The sequence below is a fragment of the Carya illinoinensis genome, chromosome 12 (genome assembly GCF_018687715.1).
Source record: "Carya illinoinensis cultivar Pawnee chromosome 12, C.illinoinensisPawnee_v1, whole genome shotgun sequence".
NCBI classification, from domain to species: Eukaryota; Viridiplantae; Streptophyta; class Magnoliopsida; order Fagales; family Juglandaceae; genus Carya; species Carya illinoinensis.
The window spans coordinates 26,578,410-26,600,681 of record NC_056763.1 but is presented as its reverse complement, the minus strand read 5'-3'; the positions used below and the strand labels follow the sequence as shown (position 1 = coordinate 26,600,681).

Sequence of the window (22,272 nt, the reverse complement as noted above, 5' to 3'; positions counted from 1 at the left end):
ACTTGAGCTCTATATTCCAATTCCTCTTATTTTAACGAGATTTTGTAATTGCTACAAAATTTAATAAAAAAGACAAAAAAGAGGACAAAAATCATTCAGGGATGTGAACTGTTTTCATTATCTGATTTTACTTCTCTGCATTATGATCGAGAGGGCTTGGCCACATTGATCTCTCTTTATCTTTTCCTTTTCCTCGTAAACTTCCATAATTTGAAGAAACAGATGTGAGCGTATAAATAAAAATAGGATGAAAATATTTACATTCTTCCAAACCTCATACTCTCATTACATGATTTTTTTCTCTTTTTGGTCTCTTCACAATTCAGGGTTACATAAATTATGCCAATCATAAATTAAAAAACATGAACAGGTAAAAGCCGATCTCATCAATAATGAACCCTTCTTCACAACCACAGCACAAACACAGCATTCTAAAACACAAGTCATGACCATGCGGTCATGACCCAAAAGAGTACATGGCCCTTAATTTTCCACCGTCGCTTCCTCATCATACTCCTCCTCTGCAGCTGCCTCTTGATATTGTTGATACTCTGAAACCAAATCATTCATGTTACTTTCAGCCTCTGTAAACTCCATCTCATCCATCCCCTCCCCAGTGTACCAATGCAAGAATGCCTTTCGCCTAAACATGACCGTGAATTGTTCTGAAACACGCCTAAACATTTCTTGAATCGACGTGGAATTTCCCATGAACGTTGAAGACATGGTTAACCCAGTTGGTGGAATGTCACAAACACTTGATTTAACGTTATTGGGTATCCACTCAACAAAGTAGGAGGAGTTCTTGTTTTGTACATTAATCATCTGCTCATCAACTTCCTTGGTGCTCATTTTGCCACGGAACATAGCTGAGGCTGTTAGGTACCTGCCGTGGCGTGGATCAGCAGCACACATCATGTTTTTGGCATCCCACATTTGCTGAGTGAGTTCAGGGATAGTGAGTGCACGGTATTGTTGGGAGCCATGGGAGGTTAAGGGTGCAAAACCAACCATGAAGAAGTGGAGGCGTGGGAAGGGGATCAAGTTGACGGCTAGTTTGCGAAGATCAGAATTGAGTTGGCCAGGGAAACGGAGGCAACATGTTACTCCACTCATGGTTGTTGAGATCAGATGGTTGAGATCACCAACTGGGACACAAATATGTACACAATAGATAGTTAACATCATGGTATTGCTTAGGGTAATTAACAAATACGCGTATAGAAATAACAGTAAGTTTGTACTTACAGCTTGGATTTGTGAGCTTGAGGGTTCGGAAACAAATATCATAGAGAGCTTCATTGTCAAGGACCATACACTCATCAGCATTTTCAACAAGCTGGTGCACAGAGAGGGTTGCATTGTAGGGCTCAACCACAGTATCAGAGACCTTGGGCGACGGGAACACTGAGAAAGTCAGCATCATCCTATCAGGATATTCTTCCCTGATCTTTGATATCAGAAGTGTTCCCATCCCCGACCCTGTCCCTCCTCCCAGTGAATGGCAAATCTGGAACCCTGTCAGGCACAGATACAATCCAGGAAGATTAGCATTGCCATATACTCTACCTCACTTCCCACATCCGGAATTTGGTACAAAAACTTTGGAGCTTATGGTTTGCACGGCACATTCCAATGACACTGTTAACAGTAAATGTACATTTTTTGCTTCTGCATGTAACATTTATGTATTAACAGAACCTGCTTACATGTAACAATGGAGTTTTAGTGATTGCATTAATTTTTAAAATTCAGTTTTTGGAATGTTAGAATTTATCATTTTATCAGGCTTGGAAATGAAGAAATGACAGCTAGAATACCTTGTAAGCAATCACAGTTCTCAGCCTCTCTGCGAACAACATCAAGAACAGAATCAATCAATTCAGCTCCCTCAGTGTAATGCCCTTTAGCCCAATTGTTTCCAGCGCCACTTTGACCGAAAACAAAGTTATCAGGTCTAAATAGTTTCCCATAGGGACCTGTCCGCAAGCTGTCCATGGTACCCGGTTCAAGGTCCATTAACACGGCTCTAGGAACATAGCGACCGCCACTTGCTTCATTGTAGTAAACGTTCACCCTCTCCAGCTGAAGGTGAGAATTACCAAAATAATTTCCTGTGGCATCAATGCCATGTTCATCACACATAACCTCCCAGAATTTGGCACCAATTTGGTTGCCACATTGGCCTGCTTGAACGTGGAGAATCTCTCTCATTTTTCGATGGGATCGTGAGCTTATATGAAATGGGTAAATGAGGGTTCTTTTATGAAGATTTTTGTATAAACGCTAAGAAATGAGAGAGAAATTTATAGAGCTTAAGAGGGGGAGTTAGGAGGAAATAAATGAGAGATAGGACTTTGAAGCTGGACAATGATATTTCTGTCTCTCCCTCAGAAAGAAAATAAAAAAGAATAAGGTTCAATTAATCATTTCATTTGGCTTTGTTTGGAGGATGTCATGTCTAACTCCAACAGGAGTTCTGAGCTGGATATTGGAAGGTAAGCACAGGGTGCTTACTAGTCCCTCTGGCCTCATTCCAGCTGAAAATCACCAAGCCATCCTCTCATTTGATTTCCCATCTGTCATTAAGATTCCATAATTTGGTTCTCAACCTCTTTACGAATCTGATTTTCCTCGACGATTAGATATCATGCTATTTGTAATCAAATGTATTTAACTACACTCAGAGCTCTAGTTTTTACCCGTTCATTGAGTATAAATTTATTTATTTTGGCATCTACTTGATCCCTGTTGCAGAATGGTGGGGTTTTCTTTAACAACAACAGTAAACAAGTTTCATTACATCTTTAAGCTGTTGAAAGGATTCTAAATGTTATGTATTACTTCTGTATTATCTAGTTATGGTGAACAACCTAGAAACAAGATTTGGTCATATTTAATCGAGAAATGATTGGGATGGCTGGTTACCATAGTTGAGAGAAATCTCAACACAAATGATTTTCTTCTCTTTCTAGCGTCATGTACATGAAGGCAAATTATCATTCAGGAGTTCACAGTTGATGTTTTAAAATGATTCACAAACCATTAAGAAACATTAAAAACACTAGACTTTGGCAGTCAAGATGATGCAGAAAAGGTGATCAAATATAGCAGATGACCATTAAGGCTAAGACTGTTTCTGAAATTAGATACATCTTGGTAGTATAAAATAGGGTCAGGAAAAGGTGAGACAGAGGTAGAAAGCCGCAATTATGGGGGTCATGGGAGTCCCGTCAGTCTTCAAATGACTGATTTCTGGCCATCTCTTTCCAGCACCCCCACAAAAACTGGCTTGGCTGCTTGCTGGTGGAATCCAAGTTGAATTCCAGAAAACTAGCCTTGACACATCGAGATCACATGCATGTAATCTATTCTTTCTTTCTTATAAAAAAAAAATGGAGATAAAGCATTTATTATGAAAAAAATTCCGTGATGTCTGACTACCCTTTTCTTTTCTTTTCTGTTTTTTCGCTGTGGAATACGTGACAGAAGGGAAAACTACAAAAAGGTGGAACGTGATGGGAGTTATAACGTCAAAGATATGTTTTCTCAAGTGTAAAACAAATTTAAGTTAGGCTGTCCACATCTACATTTTCACCGTATGGATTGTAGGAATTCACGAAAATGAGGCTTTTTTATCACCACCTAACTTGATCCATCCAATAAAGCTATTATATTAAGTCAGTGAATACACAATCTACATCACTCAAATTGTAATATTTAATTTATAAGATTCAAATTTTAAAATTTATCTTTCAAATCAAATTATATCATATGAGCAGTGCGTAGTATCGAAGCTTTAATACGACCATGTATAACTGAGATATATCTTTCATTTTTTTTTTTTCCTTACATCTTTTCCATTCAATATTCTAGGAGAAAAGAAAGAAAGAACGTATTCACACGTATGAAACAAAACCCCAGAACATATGATTGTGAAAGAATGGCTGAGAATCAGTGGAAGGAAGGGGAGCACATGGCACAAGTTGGTAGCCACATAGCTTATAGAGAGCTAAGATAGGATGGGAGCAAGATTTAAGGTTGTGTTTGAATAATAAGGTGATCTCAGATATCTTATATATAGTAATAAAAAAAATAATAAAAAAAATATTAAATAATAGTGAATGATAATAAAAAATACTAAAAAGTAAGTAAAAAGTAATGATCAAATAATAAATAGTAACACTTGAGAACACTCCACTACTCAAACGGAGTAGACTTAAGACTCAAACGTAAGAAATTATGTACTAGGATTAGTGATCAGAATTCGAATAATGGTAATTTGCTGCCTAGGATCGGACTAAAGGGTTCCGACTTCCGGGTGCTGTAGCACTGCCATGTAGTTGTCGCTGAGAAAAAAGGGGAGAGCAAGAGACTGGGGAGGGAGGAGGGTTGTAGACAAATGGCTTGATATGCTATGTGCACTTGGATTCTAATGTCTGTTAAAGAGCCCAATGTAACCATATTTAAAGGCTCGCAGTAACTGCATCATTACAAAAGTTGATATTCCTGCAAATTGGTGGAATATAATTCCAACCTTTCGATACTTCTTACCAACCATACAACATTACTAAGTTGCCATTTTGGAAGTTTATGAGACAAGATGACCAGAGTTTGATCTGGTCTTATTCAATGAGTAACAGGAGAAGCCTGCTGTTGAGGATTTACAGCACAGTTTATTCAGCTGAGATCTCAAATCTAAAACTACAAAGAAAAACCACCTTGAAATATTTACTAGGATTACACCCAAAAATTCAAGAAAGGTTTTTACACACAAAAGGGCCCGACTAAAGTCCCACAAGAATTTGATTCACCTCAGTAGAGTAGCTCCTCAAAAACAGGATCTACTGACTGTCCCCATTTGCAGTGAAACAGATCCAAAAGCTTCTCAGCTGGTGTTACACCTGCCAAGAATATCATCCAAAATTGACACCAGATCAACATCGATGATAATGGGAACCACTGATCTGATTGCCATGGAAGAAGACTGTTCCATAAGCATGTCTTGGCAAAGAACATCTCCAAAATCATGTTTATATTTGAAAGATTGAATATTTAGAAGTTTTGAGAAAATGCGTGGAATTTAGAACTCCAGCACATTACTTTGTGTGACCAGCACACATACAATCTCACATACATAGGGAAATAGGAAGATAAAACACAAAAATATGAAGTCCTCAATAAAATTTGTGAACAGAAACCTTCGACCTTTTCAAGTGTAACCTTAGACCTTTTCGAAGTAATGATTCCCATTGCCAGAGAAAAAGAAAAAATAAGATTAATAAAAAGAAGGGCCTGAATCAGTACCTGTTCTAACCACTTCAGTCACCTCCTTCAAGAAACCCGATTCCTTGAAGCCTCTCCTTTCCAAGCCATCCTGCAGAAGAAGACATGACGTCCTTACAACAACAATAAAATCAAATAAAAAAGCAAGAAAGAAACTCTTACATACCTTAGCCAACTGTACAACATCTTCAGCAACATGCCTCAGCAACCCATCCCGAAAAGGTGTCTTTAACCCAGTCTTTGGAACCTACTGAGTAGATTTTGCAATTAGGATGTCATCTTAACACCAGAAAAGGACGTAATTGGCATAGAATTTCATAGAACACAATAACAGAATAGGATACAATTTATCATATCGTTCTAACTATGGATGAAAATTTTATTAGGCTATAAATATTCCACTTTGGGATGAAAACAATAGAAAGTCTCATAACCCTGAACGGTGTGCTTCCATCACTTACCATGTTAGCATCTATAACTGTCATCCCTTAAAAGTCAGATACCAAGAAAAGAAACATGAAGCATATAAAAGCATGAGGGCAAGAAAATTTACAACCCAATCCTGAATCACTAGTAACGTCAATCACTCTATAGGGTGTTTCTCTTCCAGCCAACCAAACTTATCATTTCCAATACAAGACATGTTTGATTAAATTAGAATTTAAGCATGCAGAGTAAATGAGAACAGAAAATAGAGTACGCAATAGAGCATCAAGCACCATAATGGATTATTACTTTTTTGAGAGAGAAAAAATATGGACGTTTATTTTCATACCTTATCCCTCAGCATCTGTCTTTCTTCTGCAGTCCAATCAGCTGTTATGTCTAGAACTTTTTGCAGTGAAATCTCATCATATAATATACCTACCTGACATTTGATAGGAAATCACAATGAACGATGTTCCTAGAAATAATAAGTTTGGTTCTTTTATAAGCAAAATAAAATTTTAATTGAATGAGTAACAGGCATTGCCCGAGTATAATAAGTTTGTAACATAATCTAAGCATGTCAGAGACAGGAGAAGCTAACGTGTTGCTAGGGTCCATTAACTATATTTGGGCTGACATTGTGAGGGACTTGAGGATGGGCAAAAAGGGATTTTTATAAAGATTATTCATTCACAAAAGCAAAGCTTAAACTAATGGAAAAATGTGAATTTAATCATTTAAGTTATATTTTAAGACTCACCTTCACGTGTGGGTCGAACTCCTCTTATTTTTTTTGATAGGTAATCAAGAAATTATATTCGTAGAAATAGGCAAATGCAATGCCCAGGTTGACAGGTAGTATACATGAGGACACCTAGCTGTCGAACTCCTCTTTATAAGTGGACCAAACACATGGAATATTTAATTGAGATTGGGGCAGAGCGTGTAGTTAGGGTACAAACTCAAAATCTCTGCTCTACAATCATGGTAAGTCAATAATTTTCCCAAAAGTTTAAGCTAATGAGAAACGTGAATTTAAACATTTAATTCATACTCTAACAAAGAAACATTGCAATATTTATTGTTCTTAGACAATAATGTAATAATCAGAAGTTTTGTGCCAAAAAGGAAGCAATGAGATTACACTAAGAAAGCTGATACACACATGTAATAGAGGATTAGAAACAGGCTAATTATATAATACAGCCAATTAGAAACAGGCTAGTTACGTAAAACAGTCAAAGAGGTCAACTACCCAAAACGCAGGCAAAGCACATAACCTCCTCCAAGGGCCTCCATCAGCACCCCTCATCTCCAAGTACCGCTTCAGCCTGACCTGAGAATTGAAGTAAACTTCAGTATAAATGTGGTGAAAACATTTGAAAAAGAAGCAAATTCAGAAAGTAGATAAGAAATGCATGTAGAACCTCTGGAAATATTGTTGTTAAATGATTCTCCCAATCATTGAGTGTTGGCAATTCACCTGGAGCGCAAGGAAGTTTTCCAGCCAAAAAGTCCTGCAAAACAAGTAACAGAAACAATATTATTTATTACAACAAATGGATGGGTTCAAATCAAGTTTAATGGTCAAGTGAAAATGAATAAAAAAAGAGAATGGCTAAAACAGCCTTGAGTTACAAGATTTTAAGGATAGATGGAAACCCGGAAAGTCATTCCAGTACAGTCAATATATTTCTTTTTTCGATAAACAAAGTACATTGGAACATCTAGAGCATAGTCAACATACTGCTCAAACCTGCAATCAGGAAGAGAAACGTAATAAATGCATTGGCAGGTAAACATAAAAAGCATAGCAAATGTTTTGCTAAATGCATCAACAGGTAACCCTGGACTAAAGAAATTAGAAAGCAGCAATCATTCAAGAAAAAATGTATTCAAAGATATATTTATATATATTTACAAGTATGATGAAGATTTTATTAGTGATGAAAAATGGTGTTAACTGAGTACACAAGAAGTATAAAAGAGATTGACCAAACAAACAGAAGGAAAAACTGCTAGAAATTCTGAGAAGTAGAAATAGAGAGAGCAAAACCATCTTGGCCCCGTATCCAATGAAAAGGGTGTTTAGAACAAAAAACTTGAACTTCAACTCCCCACTTTTATTGAGAAGTATAATTTTTTTTTTTAATCTGTAAACAAATTGAGAAGTAGAAATAGAGAGCAAATTCTTGATAGTCCATGTAGACGTAATGTGTCTAGGGAAACAGTTCTTTTGATCATTACTAAAATGTTTTTTTTTTTTTTTTTTTTTTTTTTTTTTTTTTTTTTTTTTTTTTTTTTTTTTTTATGGTTAATAGGCTCTGTCATAGAACTTTACTAATGTTTTGGTAACCTGGTAGTCCACTTAGTACAGAATATAATCTGGATGATTTGGCTCTAGCTATGATGGACTCAACCAAAACATTTTTCCTATGATAGAACATTTACAACTTAACAAGATTAATATGAAGAAACTAGGCAATGCCCAAGTACACGGAGTATACAAAGTGAGACACCTAGTTACATTCTAGTGGACTATAAAGAAAATAGAAACTCATGAACATTCCCTCCCTTTAGAACAATAGCAGAAAACCATTGAAACAAAGAGAATACAAAAAAGTTCCAGATTTCCCCCACTCCATGCTCCTTAGCATTAAAACACCTCTCATTCCTTTCCGACCATAAACACGACATTAAGCACAAGGGCATCATCCGCCACACTGCTGCCAGTTGAGCGCTGTTGTGTGGTCTGTTCCAGCATGCAAGTACCTCCTCCACACTCCTAGGCATAACAATTTAGCCCCGTTCTACTAAGTATTCCAGCCCATAACTCCCCAGCCACCTCACAATGTAAAAGCAGGTGATCTATTGATTCCCCACTCTTTTTGCACATATAGCACCACTCCATGACAACCATACCTCGCTTTCTAAGATTATCAATCGTTAAAATCTTCCCCTGAGCAGCTGTCCAAGTAAAGAAAGCAACTTTAGAAGGTACTAACACCTTCCATATACTCTTCCACGGAAAGAAAGTTTGCTGTTTGATTGTCAAGGCCTTATAAAAAGATTTAACAGTAAACTTTTTACTCCCCGTGTGAGTCCACAACAGTCGGTCTTCCCCATTGACGCCTAGATTTACTGAATATAAATAACTGTGAAAATCTACCAGCTCTTCAAGTTCCCAATCCTGTGCATTTCTAGTAAAAGTAATATTCCAAGTTGCCGTCCTGTTGGCCCGACATAGCAATTCTGAGATTGAGTCTCACATAAGCATTTTTTTTTTTTTTTGGCATAAATGAAATCTTAGTGATAACTTAGCTTTATTAATGCAAGGAGAAAGTAGATTTTTTATTTTAATTTGCATCCGAAACTATTAAATTCATCAATTTACACACCAAGATGCATTTCATGGCAACTTACACCCTCAAACAACCTTCAAGATTGTGACATATCCAAGAGTACAAATTGCCAAAAGTTGTAGTTTGGGATGCAAAGTGACTGTTTTCATAGTTTGAGTGTGCAAAGTTTAATTTCCCCTTATTTAAGATTTGATCATCATAATAATGGTTCTAAATACAAATCATAAAATGGATGATTCAAGAACCCATTAAACCTCAAAAACTCAGGGAACAAATGCAAATGATTGTATACTAAGATACAAGCAGAAGGTTTCATCCACGGCTCAGAAATGACAAAAATATTAAGTTTCCATGCATGTGGAGGTAAACATGTCTCCTAAAATAGACCAATACTTTACACAGATTCATTAATCCCAAAAAAGAAATCAAAAGGTGGATAAAATTAGAAATCCACTGGAAAGGAGTCCATTATGACAACCCTTCACCCCAAATGAACAAGAATATATCAGTATAGGCCAAGATTTGTCTTTCCAAAAATGCTGAAAACAGAATACTAGTGAATATATTTAAGTCAAGAGAGCAGCAGCAACATCTGCCATTACATTCATAAGTTGAAAAATCATTAGAGAGAGAGAGATATAAGGGAAACACACCCAAAGGAATCATCAAAAACAAATGGAAGCATGCCACTGCGATTATTGTCAGTATCAGTCCAAATGTGGCTGCTCAAATAAGAAAAAGAAGAAAGGAAATGAATTAGCATAGACACCCAGAGTAAGTACAGTGGATACAGAAGGAAACAACAAGAGAACTTTTGGAAACCTCCTCATGCTGAGATAACCATTTGGCTTTCCCTCAGTGAAAGGTGAGTTTGCAAATAGAGCTGTTGCTATCTGTTTCATTCATAATAATAGTTAGTTACCACAAGATTAGACAAATTTCCACTGATAACAGAAAGGACAAAAGTTTCTTACAGGCTGCAAAGCAAGACCAGCACGAAATTTCCTGATCATGTCAGCTTCAGAAATGAAGTCCAGATTGACCTATCAAAAGTGGAAATTAATTTGTATCACTTTCAAGCCGCAACACTGGTGATGAGTTCAAATTAGAAGATATTCCTTCTATTCTCAAATTATGAAACCTTTCCAGTATTTAATTAGGTCCTTTAAAATGATCTGATTCTCCCAGGTCTAAGGTTCAAATCTCCTTAGGTGCAAACAATCTCTAAGGGCCATCGGATTGGGGGATTTTTTCCTTGAATTACCCAATGTGCACTTGCCTTGCTGAGCGCCAGTGCACCCCTGGGATTAGTAGGGACGCTGTTCTTGAACGCCCGGTGCCAATCAAAAAAAAAAAAAAAGATCTGATCATGACATTATAACATTAATCTCACCTGTACAGTGCATGTCCTAAACATCATATCTAGTCCAAGTGAGCCAACTTTGGGCATGTAATTCCTCATAATCTCGTATCTTCCCTGAGTCAAAATATTCTGTTAGTATGCAAGTAATTGAAGTGTCCAACAGGTAAATATGAATTGTAGAATGGAGAAACTCAACATTATTAAAAGGCCAGTTGGCAGGGTCACAAGCTTTGCTGAGTACCAGTAGGAGTAGACAACATGATTTTTGGAATTTCCTTACCCCTTATATGTAACATTACAATGTCAGTCACCATATGCAACTTTAAATATGGAAGCTTCAACTGAAATGGTGGAAAGTAGCTAGTTCAAGAAATAAACTTAGAAAAGTGAAATTGATTGTCACTTAAAAGGCATGATATTAGTCCTAGGTGGTAAAACATGGGAAAAAAATGTATAGAACAACATAAATTAATTAAATGGACCAAGTCTTACATCTTTTCTGTTTCTTCTAATTCAGCTCAGGAGGTTACTTTCAACAAGTGCTATGGTTTGTTGTTTTTAACCAATTAAGGAATATACTTTTCCATCAAAACAAAAAGATCGGAAAGATGGCTCAAAATACCTTGGGCATTATAGGTATGTCCTTCAGTCCCCACTTGGGCTGGAAACCAATTCCAAGAAATCCAATTCCCATTTCCTCTGTAACAGCTTTGACCTATTAAAATGCAGCATTTGAAGACAACTGATAAAGTTCAAAAGCATGTAATAGATACTTTCATGAGACATCACAAAAATGGCAAAAATGCCCCTAGCTTTATTTTAGCTCGATTTAGAGGGCTATGATACCAACGATAATGGGCAATAATGATTAATTCATGGAGGTGATTATATAACATTACATTATAATATATTGGAGTATGCATGTGCATCATCTAATTTAGAAAAATTACACAACATACTTCGATCAGTTTATATATATATCATAAGTTGATAACCTATGGCATAAAGGAAACCTAGAACATAAACAGATTCTCCAGAATCCACTCTAACATGATGCTATATTTACTAACAATGTATAACAAACTCAATGCAGACTAAATTACAGTCCTCTACCACATATCTTCTCTTTGATAAAAAGTATAAAAGGCATCTGTGGACCTAAAATACATCGTGTCTTGATGACAGTAATAAAATTTTAACAACCTAGAACACAGACCGCAAAAAATTAAAAGTGACAAATGCTTGCCAGAATGCTTTATCAAAAACATTATCATAGTCAATATTGTAAGCATCAATGTTCCTCATCCTTAAAACACCAAAGGTTTTTGTGCTTGATAAGTAAATTACTTTTGGATAAGTGAAAACAAAGTGCTTTATGTGACATATATACTTCAGCCACAAACAAAAAGCAACTAAGTTGATTTTGTTGCTTCTTACAATTACTTCTTTTGATGTCAGATGTTGCTTCCAGCATACAACTACAAATCAAATAGGTTGCATTTGTGGCTTGTCAAAAGTCCTAAATTAGCATGTATCTTTGCCTACATAAAGGTATGACTCTTTAGAGCAAATACCAGAGAAGCACAACCAAAGAGGCATAGAAGTTTATCGATAGTGTAACTTCCTCCTGTCACCTTTTCCAGCAAGTCGTACTAATATATATATATATTTTATGACGGGAAACCTCTCTAAGGTAGGGTACTTCGGACCCATCCCTGCAAAATAAACCCCGGTCTCGTGCACCGCACCCTCGGAAGTTCTCCTACATGGAACTAGTTAAATTGCTAGCTTTTCACCGGGGGTTATGGCCACAAAGGATTGTTTGCACCCATGAGGTGTTAAACCTTAAAGCTTGAGGGGAGTGATACCCCAAGACCAAGGCCTTCACCACTTAGGCCAACCCCTTGGGGAATTCAGTGTATTCAACAACTTCGAGAAAGAAGAAGAGTTTGTGCAAGTCGTTTAAGAGAAACATACTCTCAAAAAGTGCAATTTTAGATTCAATAGGATGTCTTACAGCCCTAAAAAATCTGAGCATTTCCCTCTCGAAATGCACCACATAACATGACTTAACAATTATCCACAAGCGTTTTCTTGCATATAACCAAGCATTATTATGTCAACAAACCTGATAAAGGTGTGAATTAACCTCAGCACACGTTTGGTGCAAAGTTTCAACAGGTGCACCACTAAGCTCAAACTGACCCCCAGGCTCCAGTGATATGCTTTGCTTTCCCTGGCCGACAATTAATGTAACTTGTAATTATTATTTTTTTAGCTACAAATTCACTCTCAACAAATGAATTTTTTTTTTTTTTTTTATAAGTAACAAATGAAAAGTTTCTTGACAAGGATTCATCTGAGAAATCAACATTAAAAACTGTTGCTTCTCCAAAATAAAACTCAAGCTTTACCGTTCATAAGATAAAATAGCCAACAACATGAATGAAGTTCAGACATGATAAACGTACAGAGGATAAGCAGTTTACCTGTTTGAGTCCTATAATGTTGTCACCTTCCATTATCTTCTCCCAATCAAATCTCTCAGCAATCCCATTCAGCAACTCCGCTATTTGTTCATACTTGATCGGACGTAAAGAACCAAACTTCTCGTGTTCTGTTCCTATTCTGCAATGACCATATGACAATTTAATAAGCTACAAGTATTGAAATAATTAATCAGATATGAAAGAAGAAAATAATAAGACATGGCAGTCAAAGATATCACGAACCGTATATAATAATAAATAATAACAACCTTAAGCGCAATGAATTCAAAGCAAAATTTACTACACAGAAGACCTTAGCACCTAGCACTGGGACATTTTGAGTTAAATTACTTTTCCTAAATATTGCATGAAGAAAAGCTATGAATAAAAACATTAGGAACAGAACAAGTGATAAATTCATTAAGAAACTCGTGTAAGAACATAGTTGATACCACAGATCATCAAAATATCACTGACTTTTATCATAATAAGAATTTCCAACTGATTAAGTTCGTCCAAAATTACTAATTATGTAACTCACATGAAGAACCTACACAATCACATGTATTAGGCTGAAGGGAAATTTATGAAACATTCCAAACAGAAAAAGCAACATAGTTATGCAAGATAAAGGGAATTAGATTCGTAGTCAAACATGTAACATGTTTGAGCAGGGTATATGACACAAGAATACGAGTATACAATTCCAGTTAAAGTATATGGTAAAATTGGTAATTGTACCTCCATTTTTCCTTAGGCTTGCATCCAGAGGCAAGGTATTGTACAAGATCCTCTTTCGTCAATGGCCCAGTAGCAATTACAGCATCCTCAGTAGGAGGGCTTGCAGTGACAATCACTCGATGACCTCGTTTGCATCCTACTCCAGGACCATCTATCCGCAAAATATGTTCCTTCTTGCCAGAATTACATGACGAGGACAAGAAACCCGCACAAAGTTCCTTCATTTTTGATGCCTCCACATTTTTTGTCGTACTAAATACTACATTGCTCCTAGGTTTAGATCTTATTATTTCAGTGTGAACGCAATATGACGAGCCTGTCTGGGAGGCGAGTGCCATCTTCTAACCTTTACACAACATATTCATTGTTTCTTAATTACAAGGTATAATGGCAAAACTAGCAACCACCAATATAAAACATAAATAGTTGGCAAAAGTTAACCAAGAACTAAGTATAGCAATTCTGGCATTGATAAATTACCACAGTAATATAGTAGAAGATTCTATCATCCAACTCAATCAAGAAGATTCTTTTTTTTTTATATAAGTAACTCAATCAAGAAGATTCTTTAGGGTTCGTTAGGATACTAAGAGTATCTCATAATTTTTTGAATAGCAGTGCAATGGTTTGAGTTAAAATGTTTTATTGGATTTTGGGAAAGAAGAGAACAAATTGACTAAAAATATTATAAATATTATTTTTTGTTTTAAAATTTGAAAAAGTTATATTGATTATTGTGTTTTATTTGGAAGTTTGGAAAAGTTGTATTGAGTTTTGTGTTTGGATAATGTTTAGGTAATGATTAGATGAAAAGGTTGAAGATTTGATTGAAAAGTGTTTTGCGTTTGAGTTATGTTGGGAAGGAAATTACAAGAAGATTTTAGAAGTTTTAAGAATTTATCATCTCACCTTATTATCCAAACAATCACTAAGTTGGCTTGCCCCAGTGTGTTTACAAGTACTGAGCTGCACCACCAGCCAATGCTGCTGCTATCATGAAGCATCAACAACTGATTATTGGTTTTGAAAGTTCTAATTATTCTTACGTGACCATGGTTCCCAAGTATTGCAATCAGGTCCCTATTCCCAATGTCTATAAACACAATGGGACAATTCAAGTATTCGTAGTACATCCAAAACAGCCCTCACTCAAAAACAAACTTGTTTCGTATCAATTCAAACTATTGTCCTCAGCACTTTAAAAGCGGTCAATTTAGAAATTTTAATATTTTACCTATTTTTTCTCCCTATTAGCATATTAGCTCTTCCATAGAAATGAAGATAGCCATATTTCTCTAACAAGAAAGGTGAAAAACTTGTATGATACAGTTGCCCCAACTTTATCATTTTAGAACCCAGTAATAACAACAACAAAATAACCAACTCATATCAGCTTACATTCATCGTACGAACTAATCATCAACCAAAAAAACAAAAGCAAAATCACGAGAAGATTTGCAGTGTCAAAGCATATTCAAACTCAAAATAACAACATTTCATTGAACAAAAATAGTTATATACAACACAGCAACACAGAAGCAAGCTAACATGAATATTTATGGGAATCAAACAAACATGATTGACGTGAAATGTTAAAAGCACACAAAAAAAAAAAAAAAAGAACTACTTTCTAGTTACTCCAGGAAATTGAAATGAATCCAATACGAGCTAAGTGTGTATATCAGACAAGGAGGATTACCCTGGAATTCTGGAAATTATCAGATATGAAAGAAATATATGCTCTCCGAGACTCTGACTAGGGTTCGGTAGGTCTCGGTTCTCTTTATTCTACTGAGAGGGAGAGAGAGAGTCTCAGCTTTCTCGCCGCTCAAAAGGAAGTGTTGGTGGCATAGGGACCCGAATTGAATAGTGCGGCACTGCACATATTGTCTGTGGTCCACTATCTGGATTGCTGACACGACCGCACTTAAATATTTAAAGAGTCCCATTTCTCACCCAAAAATTATATATCAAGTTATTTTATTTTATTTTTTTTTAAGTATTTTACTATTTTAATGATATGATTAATTATATAATAAAAAATTTGATTCAGTCAATTATATCAATAAAATATATATAAAAGTAATTATATGTAACATTACTCTATCATCACATATATCCAATTTAAATCATTTTTTCTTATTTTATATAAAAAAAAATTATATTTTACACTCCTATATCACATACAAAACAAAATTTAAAAAAATAAAAATTTATATAATAAGTGTGTGACAAAAAAACTTATTCATTATTTTTTTTTTATCATTCTCTCACCATTTTATAATATGGTATTAAATTATACGTCTTTAATTACTTAATGTCACAGCATAAAATGATTAAAGGATGATAAAAATTAAGATAATGAGTAATATTACTCGTGTGTGATATACGACTGTTGTTGAATATAATTTTTTTAATAAAATATAAAATTATGCTTCAATATTTTTAAGCTAATAATTACCGCATTAATTGCTTTTTTAAAAAAAATAGACAGCACGAAAAAATATTTGCATGTTAAAACATGACATTCTTTCCCGACAAAAATATTTATTTAATTTTATTTTTATATAGCTTTCATTTATCATTATTCTTTTTATACAGAGATATAGAAAAATAAAGTTTTCAAGAAAAATTTTATGAATGAGTAATATTAGATATCACACTAATATTTTACTTACATTCTATCATATATGATGTAACACATTTATCAACATTTGATGATTAAAAAATAGTATACAATAAATGCATATTTAATAATGATAAATATGTCATATCTTATTTAGTAAGATGTAAGTGAGATGATAATATGGCGTATAGAATTTTTTGATTTATAATTTGACAAAATTAGCAACTTCTCAACAAATTAAAAAGATGTGCATTTTTATGTCCCATTCTATCATCTTCGGATATCATATCTCTGTTTTATTTGTATAATGTTGACGCTTGATCGTATCACTACGTCGCAATCGATAACTAATATATATTCCTGGCGGCTTCGTACAACTTAATTAAAAAATATATATATAATTAATGCAATTAATAACGAACATATCGAAGATAATAAATTAGTATGGAAAAGTATAGTTACAAGTATAATTATGTACTAATCTGTGTACCAATATAATATGATTGGTCAAAAAGTAAATTTTATTAAAAACAGTGTTAATTTAAATTTTAAGTATGAATAAATCAGTGTTAGTATACAGATTAGTGCGCGACTGTACTTGTATGTAGCAAAACTCAATTAGTATTACATACCCCTATTTTCAAAGATAATGATTTGGCACAAACTAATTTTACAAAAAATAAATTTAAAAATTCATACACTATAATATAATACGTCAGATTGTAATATTATTTTTATTTAAAATATATTTAACATATCATATAATATTAATTTATGAATTTGTTTAATAAAATCATTGGTTCTCAGTTCTAAAAACTTTTGTAAGAATTATGGAAAGTTTAATGAATAATATTATATACAATCGTAAAAAATGTAAATGTCATATAGTTGTTTAAAAAAAATATAGTCTATTGTTAAAAAATTAATTTAATTTTATGTAAATTTCGTATTTATTTATTTTTTTAAAAATAATTACACGATATTTACACACTAATATCTATAATTATCATTTCTCTATTCAGGTATTAGAAATGTAGATATCCCGCGTGAGTTCATGATCACGTGTTAATTTATTATTGTGCCGAAAATAAATAAATATTTTCACCAGTACGTTTCAAAATTAGTTTTTATTGAAATCCTACGTACGTACGGTAGATATATAATAATATAAAAATATAATTGCCAAGCCAAAATCCATGACTTAGCTTTGGCTAATTCCGAATACATATATACAGACTCATACGTGGGCTGCTAACGAATATATATATATAAACATGCTCGCACATGGGCGGCTAATTTTGAATATATATATATACATACTCACACATGAACCGTGAGAGAGAAAATAATATTTATAATTATAGAATACACAATATTATTCCAAATACATATATACATACGCATGGGCGGCTAATTCTATATATATATACATACTCACACATAGACGTCGAGAGAAAAAATAATATTTGTAATTATAGAGTGTGAAAATATTACTTAATCTTTTTAAAAAAAAGTAAGTAGATATGAAATTTATATAAAAAATTAAATTTTTAATAGTAAATCTTGTTAATTTCTAAAAGAATTGTACGATACTTACATACTTCACAATTGTATCTAATATTACTTATAAGTGGCAAAGATATGCTGAATTAATTGTCCTATTTTAAGTTTTTTTTACTATGGACAAAGGCATATTATTTGCAATTAATTTACAAACTGAGTTAGTTGGGTGAATAATAAGTAATTATATATATTATATTGTCATCTTATTTTTATTACATGAATAAGATATGACATATTCATTATTATTAAATGATAAAAAAATATATATAATAAATAATTATTTAATTATAATAAATATATTATATTTTATTTAATGGGATAAAAGTAACACGATAATGTGGAGGATAAAATTTTCCGCGAGTAATATATGTAGCAATGAGATCAGCTGCTGTGGGCTCATCTCAGCATCCACTACTGCCGTCCGAACAAATCGACAACGCCATTGTTTTCGATCCTTCAGAGTTTTTGAAATAATTAAGGATGTTTTAAAACATCATGCGTACTACACAAAGATAGACAAACATAATGATGACAGTAGGGAAAGGGTATCGATCCTTCGAAGGATTCCAAACATGCTGGCGTAGAAATGCATGAATAAGCACAAATGCTTGTAGCTTTTATGAGACATAAATATTCCTGACATTCCCTAATTAAAATTTAATAAAACGATACTGTTAATAAAAAAATATTTTAATTATAAATAAATTATATAAAAATAATTTTATAAATTAATTTATTTGATGTAGTTTGTTTGACTGTATAATTAATTTTATGATAAACTACCTCTAACAAATCATATAAAATAACGTTGATTTATATAATTATTTTGTATATGCGATGGTAATTTTTTTGTTATTTGTATTTTTTTTATATTTTAATGATACATCACACTCATTGACTAGCATTGACGTAATAATTTAATATATAATTAACAAATTAATAAAATAAATAGTTGATTTGATTAAAATTAAAAGCGGTCTATAATTAAATGCAGTAATTAATTTGTTTAAAAATGAATCCTACCATCGCCAGGCCCTTTTACGACCCTCTCCAGCCCAATTGCAATGATAGTATTAAAATAATCAACAGAAATATTTGGGGATCCGAATTTGGATCCCGAATGGCTTGCCTCTTCTTTTTATTTTCCTTCTTTTTCTTAATTTTTTTTAGTAATTAAAGAAATATTTTTTTATTATGAACTTTTTTACTTTTAAAAAATATTTAAAATATTTAAAAAAACCCTTTTAAATTATTCGGTGAGTTTTTAGGCTTCATCATTTAATAGATGTAGCAAGTTGTTGACCAATAACTAGAAGATCGCCCTCTTTATTATGGGTGATGGAAGGATTGTACTATTCAAAATTTTTTAGGATGAAACCAAGAAATAATCCTCACATGCAAGATTATAGAAGATCCAAACATTTTTCTTGGGAAGATAAAAAGGGTGATTTAGATCATATCCAATATAGATCCAACGGGTCAAAAATGAAAAATATGAGTTACATTTGGATTAGTCTTGAGATGGAAGTCTCAACTTAATGTTTACGCGGAAAGAAATCTAGACTAGATGGTAAGTTGAAACTAGGGTTGTAACTATCTGATTTCAGACAAATTTTAGAATCGAATTGATATTCACCGATTTTATAAATTTAAGAATTAGTACGGACCGATTAATTACTTTAACTAGATCTTTCGATTTTGTGTTACGTAAGTTGAAACTTGAGAATTAATTCTTCTAATTAATGCTTGTTCTTTGTAAAAGTAAGTTTATATTAATAATTTAATAGTAATGTTCATGTTTATGATTCAAATTTTATTATATTAATTTTATGTTATAAGATTAATAGACATAAATAATAAGATTGAAATGTCATGTTTAAAATATGAAAATTAGAATTGAACTAGTTTTGGTTCTATTTTGATTCATAAGATTTAATAATGGACCGAACCGGACTAGTTGCAAACAGACTAAACTCACCAATTTCTTCCATTCAATCATTTTTTGTTTCTTTCTTACAGTAAGAAACGGTAGCTTGCTCTGTATTTGGAGTGAAAAATAAAATGTTAGCTTGCTCAATATTTCAAAGTTCATAAAAAAGTACGTTACATTGCTTTTTTTCTTTGGAAAAGCAAAAGTACGAAAAAATACTTGTGAGAAACATTTTTTTAAACCTGTTAATTTTTTTAAAAAAATATATAAACTTATTAAAAAATTACTTTATTAACTATTAAGTAAAAATAAATAAATAAAATAATTCAGTACAAATTTTAGGTGGGCATTTTCTAATAATTTAACTATTTCAAATCTTAAAATAAAAGTTATATTTTAACAATATTTTAGTTTTATAATATTTTTATTTAACTTTTTTTTATTATTTTCTAAAATATCATAAAATATCTTAATTCAAACTATTTCACTATTATTCATAAATTCACAAAATATCTCACTATTATTAACAAATTTTCTATCTCATATGTGTAACCAAATAAACTCTTAGGTTTGTTTTCTTAATTTTTTATTTTTCCAATTTTCATTTTTTATTATTGGGCCTTAATCTATTAATCACGGGCCATTCTTATTCTTTTCCGTTTCCTTAGTTGGGCCTGGACAGAGAGTAGCAAGTTTCTCGGTCCAACAAATAAAAAATAAATAGAAAATACAAACACCGCAATGAAGACAAGCATTGCTACAGATACGGATTTCGTGTTCATAAACTTCCGGCATATCAGCGATCGGTGGTGCCTGCTGTGGCAGTCAAGACCGCCTTGGATATCCGTTTGCGCAAGATTTCATTGTTCGAGACTTTGTTTCCTGCTGAAGTTGAAACCAATACTCCTTTCAACATTGCACCAAATGTAGGCTCTTGCTAGGATATCCCGATGGAGAGACAATTCCTTTGTATTAGCCGAAGACATGGAAATTACATCAGCAACATCAGAAATGGCTTGGTTCATAGTGGTTAGGGCATCGGAGGTGTACCTTCCTTCGCCCCAAGAAACCCGGTAAATGGCTAACCTAGCTCGCGGTGGCAATACCTTTTGCCACCCCAGAACCGTAGCCTAAAAAGCCTGCACCTTTTACGTAATTTCCAGCAACAATGGATGAAGTGCCATGGCCTCTAGTATCCCTAGCAGAGTTCATACCAATAGTAATGTTGGGTTTTTTATAATTTAGACCATTATTAAAATGCCTGGCTCCATGAGCTTTGCATTACACATGAAGGAATCGAACTTGTATCCTACCTCACAGGTTCTATTCCACTTCCTCGGAGGCTTTGTTGGCATACAATCGTCCTCGAAACGATCACTCTCCCTCCAGTCCACACTGCATAGTCGATTACACCAACGATTACATTTTCGCCATAATTCATGGCAGGATATAGGCCAGTGGAAGGACTGAGGGAGAGGAACTAAGGTGTACGAAGTATGAAACTTCTATCCTCAGAAGCTGGCAATGAGCCCTAGTGACTTTTTCAAGGCCTTCAATTCATGTGCAGAAACTTGAGCGCAAAAACCACTAAAAGCATGATCACAAGTACATATGAGCAACAGAGACGATGATAAAAAATCATCGAAGGGCAACTCCTCTCAACTAACAATGCCAAATCTTGCAGCACTGATTGGCAAAATGTCAATAAATTTTATTTTTTATTTTTAAATATCTCATCAGAATATCACTGTATGAGAGGCATAAATGAAAAACAGTCACAACTAAACTAGCTTAGCATCACACTCGATAACTACTACTTGGATCATAGATCATACTACTTGTGTCCCAAACCAGAAACTGAGCCGTTGCATAAGCTCACACTTTGTGTAATAAATTTGATCAAATGGGTTAATTTGATATTATATAAGCATAAGTAAACCTCAGATGCTGTGAGAGAGAAGCTGAAATGAAATGAAATGAAGACATGGAAGACCATGATAAAATGTTAACAATGTTCTTCGGAGAATAAACACTGCCAGGACCATAAATTTCGGAAAACCAAGAATACTGTGAGCCTGTGAAATTACGATGGAAAACTTTTCATCTATACCTTATAGATGTCTTACTGTGAAATCTACCAAGATTGGTTGCTTACTTACCTAGTAAAGTCCTTTTTTTCCTTTTATATGCAGTAAAGTCTCTAGTACTGTATCATAATTTTCTTCTGAAAATAGATGAAATAGAGAACCCATCCGCCCTACTGCATTTAGAGCTGCCTATATAAGATTTTCGGACAATGTAGACCCCATATGAACATTTAATACTAAGTTTTGTCTCTCTTTGCATTAAACTATTCGATTCAGTCCAAAAATTGGAGAGGATCTCGATTGAAAGAGATGATAACACATGCTTTCTAGGAGGAAATGAGCAGCCATCGTGAAGGTCTAATTATAGACATGCCAAATATATGGAGAACCACCAAG

At 33.6% G+C, this 22,272-nt stretch overlaps 2 protein-coding genes across 5 annotated transcripts; both read right to left on the bottom strand.

Moving 5' to 3' along the window:
- Positions 1-262: 262 nt before the first annotated feature.
- Positions 263-2,665, bottom strand: LOC122289895 (tubulin beta chain-like). Its single transcript, XM_043097281.1, has 3 exons — positions 1,821-2,665; positions 1,249-1,518; positions 263-1,148 (listed from the first exon to the last, which is right to left on the bottom strand). The coding sequence occupies exons 1-3, from the start codon at positions 2,212-2,214 to the stop codon at positions 484-486; spliced, it is 1,329 nt and encodes a 442-aa protein (XP_042953215.1). The 5' UTR covers positions 2,215-2,665; the 3' UTR covers positions 263-483.
- A 1,841-nt stretch (positions 2,666-4,506) lies between these two features.
- LOC122289893 (glutamate--cysteine ligase, chloroplastic-like) lies at positions 4,507-15,528 on the bottom strand. Of its 4 annotated transcripts, none has more exons than XM_043097272.1 (17): positions 15,370-15,527; positions 14,580-14,657; positions 13,671-14,016; positions 12,930-13,068; positions 12,569-12,676; positions 11,063-11,155; positions 10,471-10,554; positions 10,052-10,120; positions 9,900-9,970; positions 9,731-9,799; positions 7,378-7,471; positions 7,143-7,232; positions 6,971-7,051; positions 6,062-6,154; positions 5,453-5,533; positions 5,308-5,377; positions 4,507-4,904 (listed from the first exon to the last, which is right to left on the bottom strand). In XM_043097272.1, the coding sequence occupies exons 3-17, from the start codon at positions 14,006-14,008 to the stop codon at positions 4,816-4,818; spliced, it is 1,569 nt and encodes a 522-aa protein (XP_042953206.1). In that variant the 5' UTR covers positions 14,009-14,016; positions 14,580-14,657; positions 15,370-15,527; the 3' UTR covers positions 4,507-4,815. The 4 variants fall into 4 exon arrangements, with proteins under 4 accessions (XP_042953206.1, XP_042953207.1, XP_042953204.1 ...); XM_043097273.1 differs by having other exon boundaries at positions 13,671-14,011; XM_043097270.1 differs by lacking the exon at positions 14,580-14,657 and having other exon boundaries at positions 15,370-15,528.
- Positions 15,529-22,272: the final 6,744 nt, after the last annotated feature.

Excerpts from the sequence above, each read along its gene's own strand:
- LOC122289893 (XM_043097270.1), bottom strand. The coding sequence starts at position 14,008 with ATGGCACTCGCCTCCCAGACAGGCTCGTCATATTGCGTTCACACTGAA. Across the intron at positions 13,069-13,670 it reads AAGCCTAAGGAAAAATGGAG|AATAGGAACAGAACACGAGA; the intron begins GTACAATTACCA and ends TGGTCATTGCAG. Across the intron at positions 10,121-10,470 it reads TTAGGACATGCACTGTACAG|GTCAATCTGGACTTCATTTC; the intron begins GTGAGATTAATG and ends CACTTTTGATAG.
- LOC122289895 (XM_043097281.1), bottom strand. The coding sequence starts at position 2,214 with ATGAGAGAGATTCTCCACGTTCAAGCAGGCCAATGTGGCAACCAAATT. Across the intron at positions 1,519-1,820 it reads GAACTGTGATTGCTTACAAG|GGTTCCAGATTTGCCATTCA; the intron begins GTATTCTAGCTG and ends TGTGCCTGACAG. Across the intron at positions 1,149-1,248 it reads CAAGCTCACAAATCCAAGCT|TTGGTGATCTCAACCATCTG; the intron begins GTAAGTACAAAC and ends TTTGTGTCCCAG.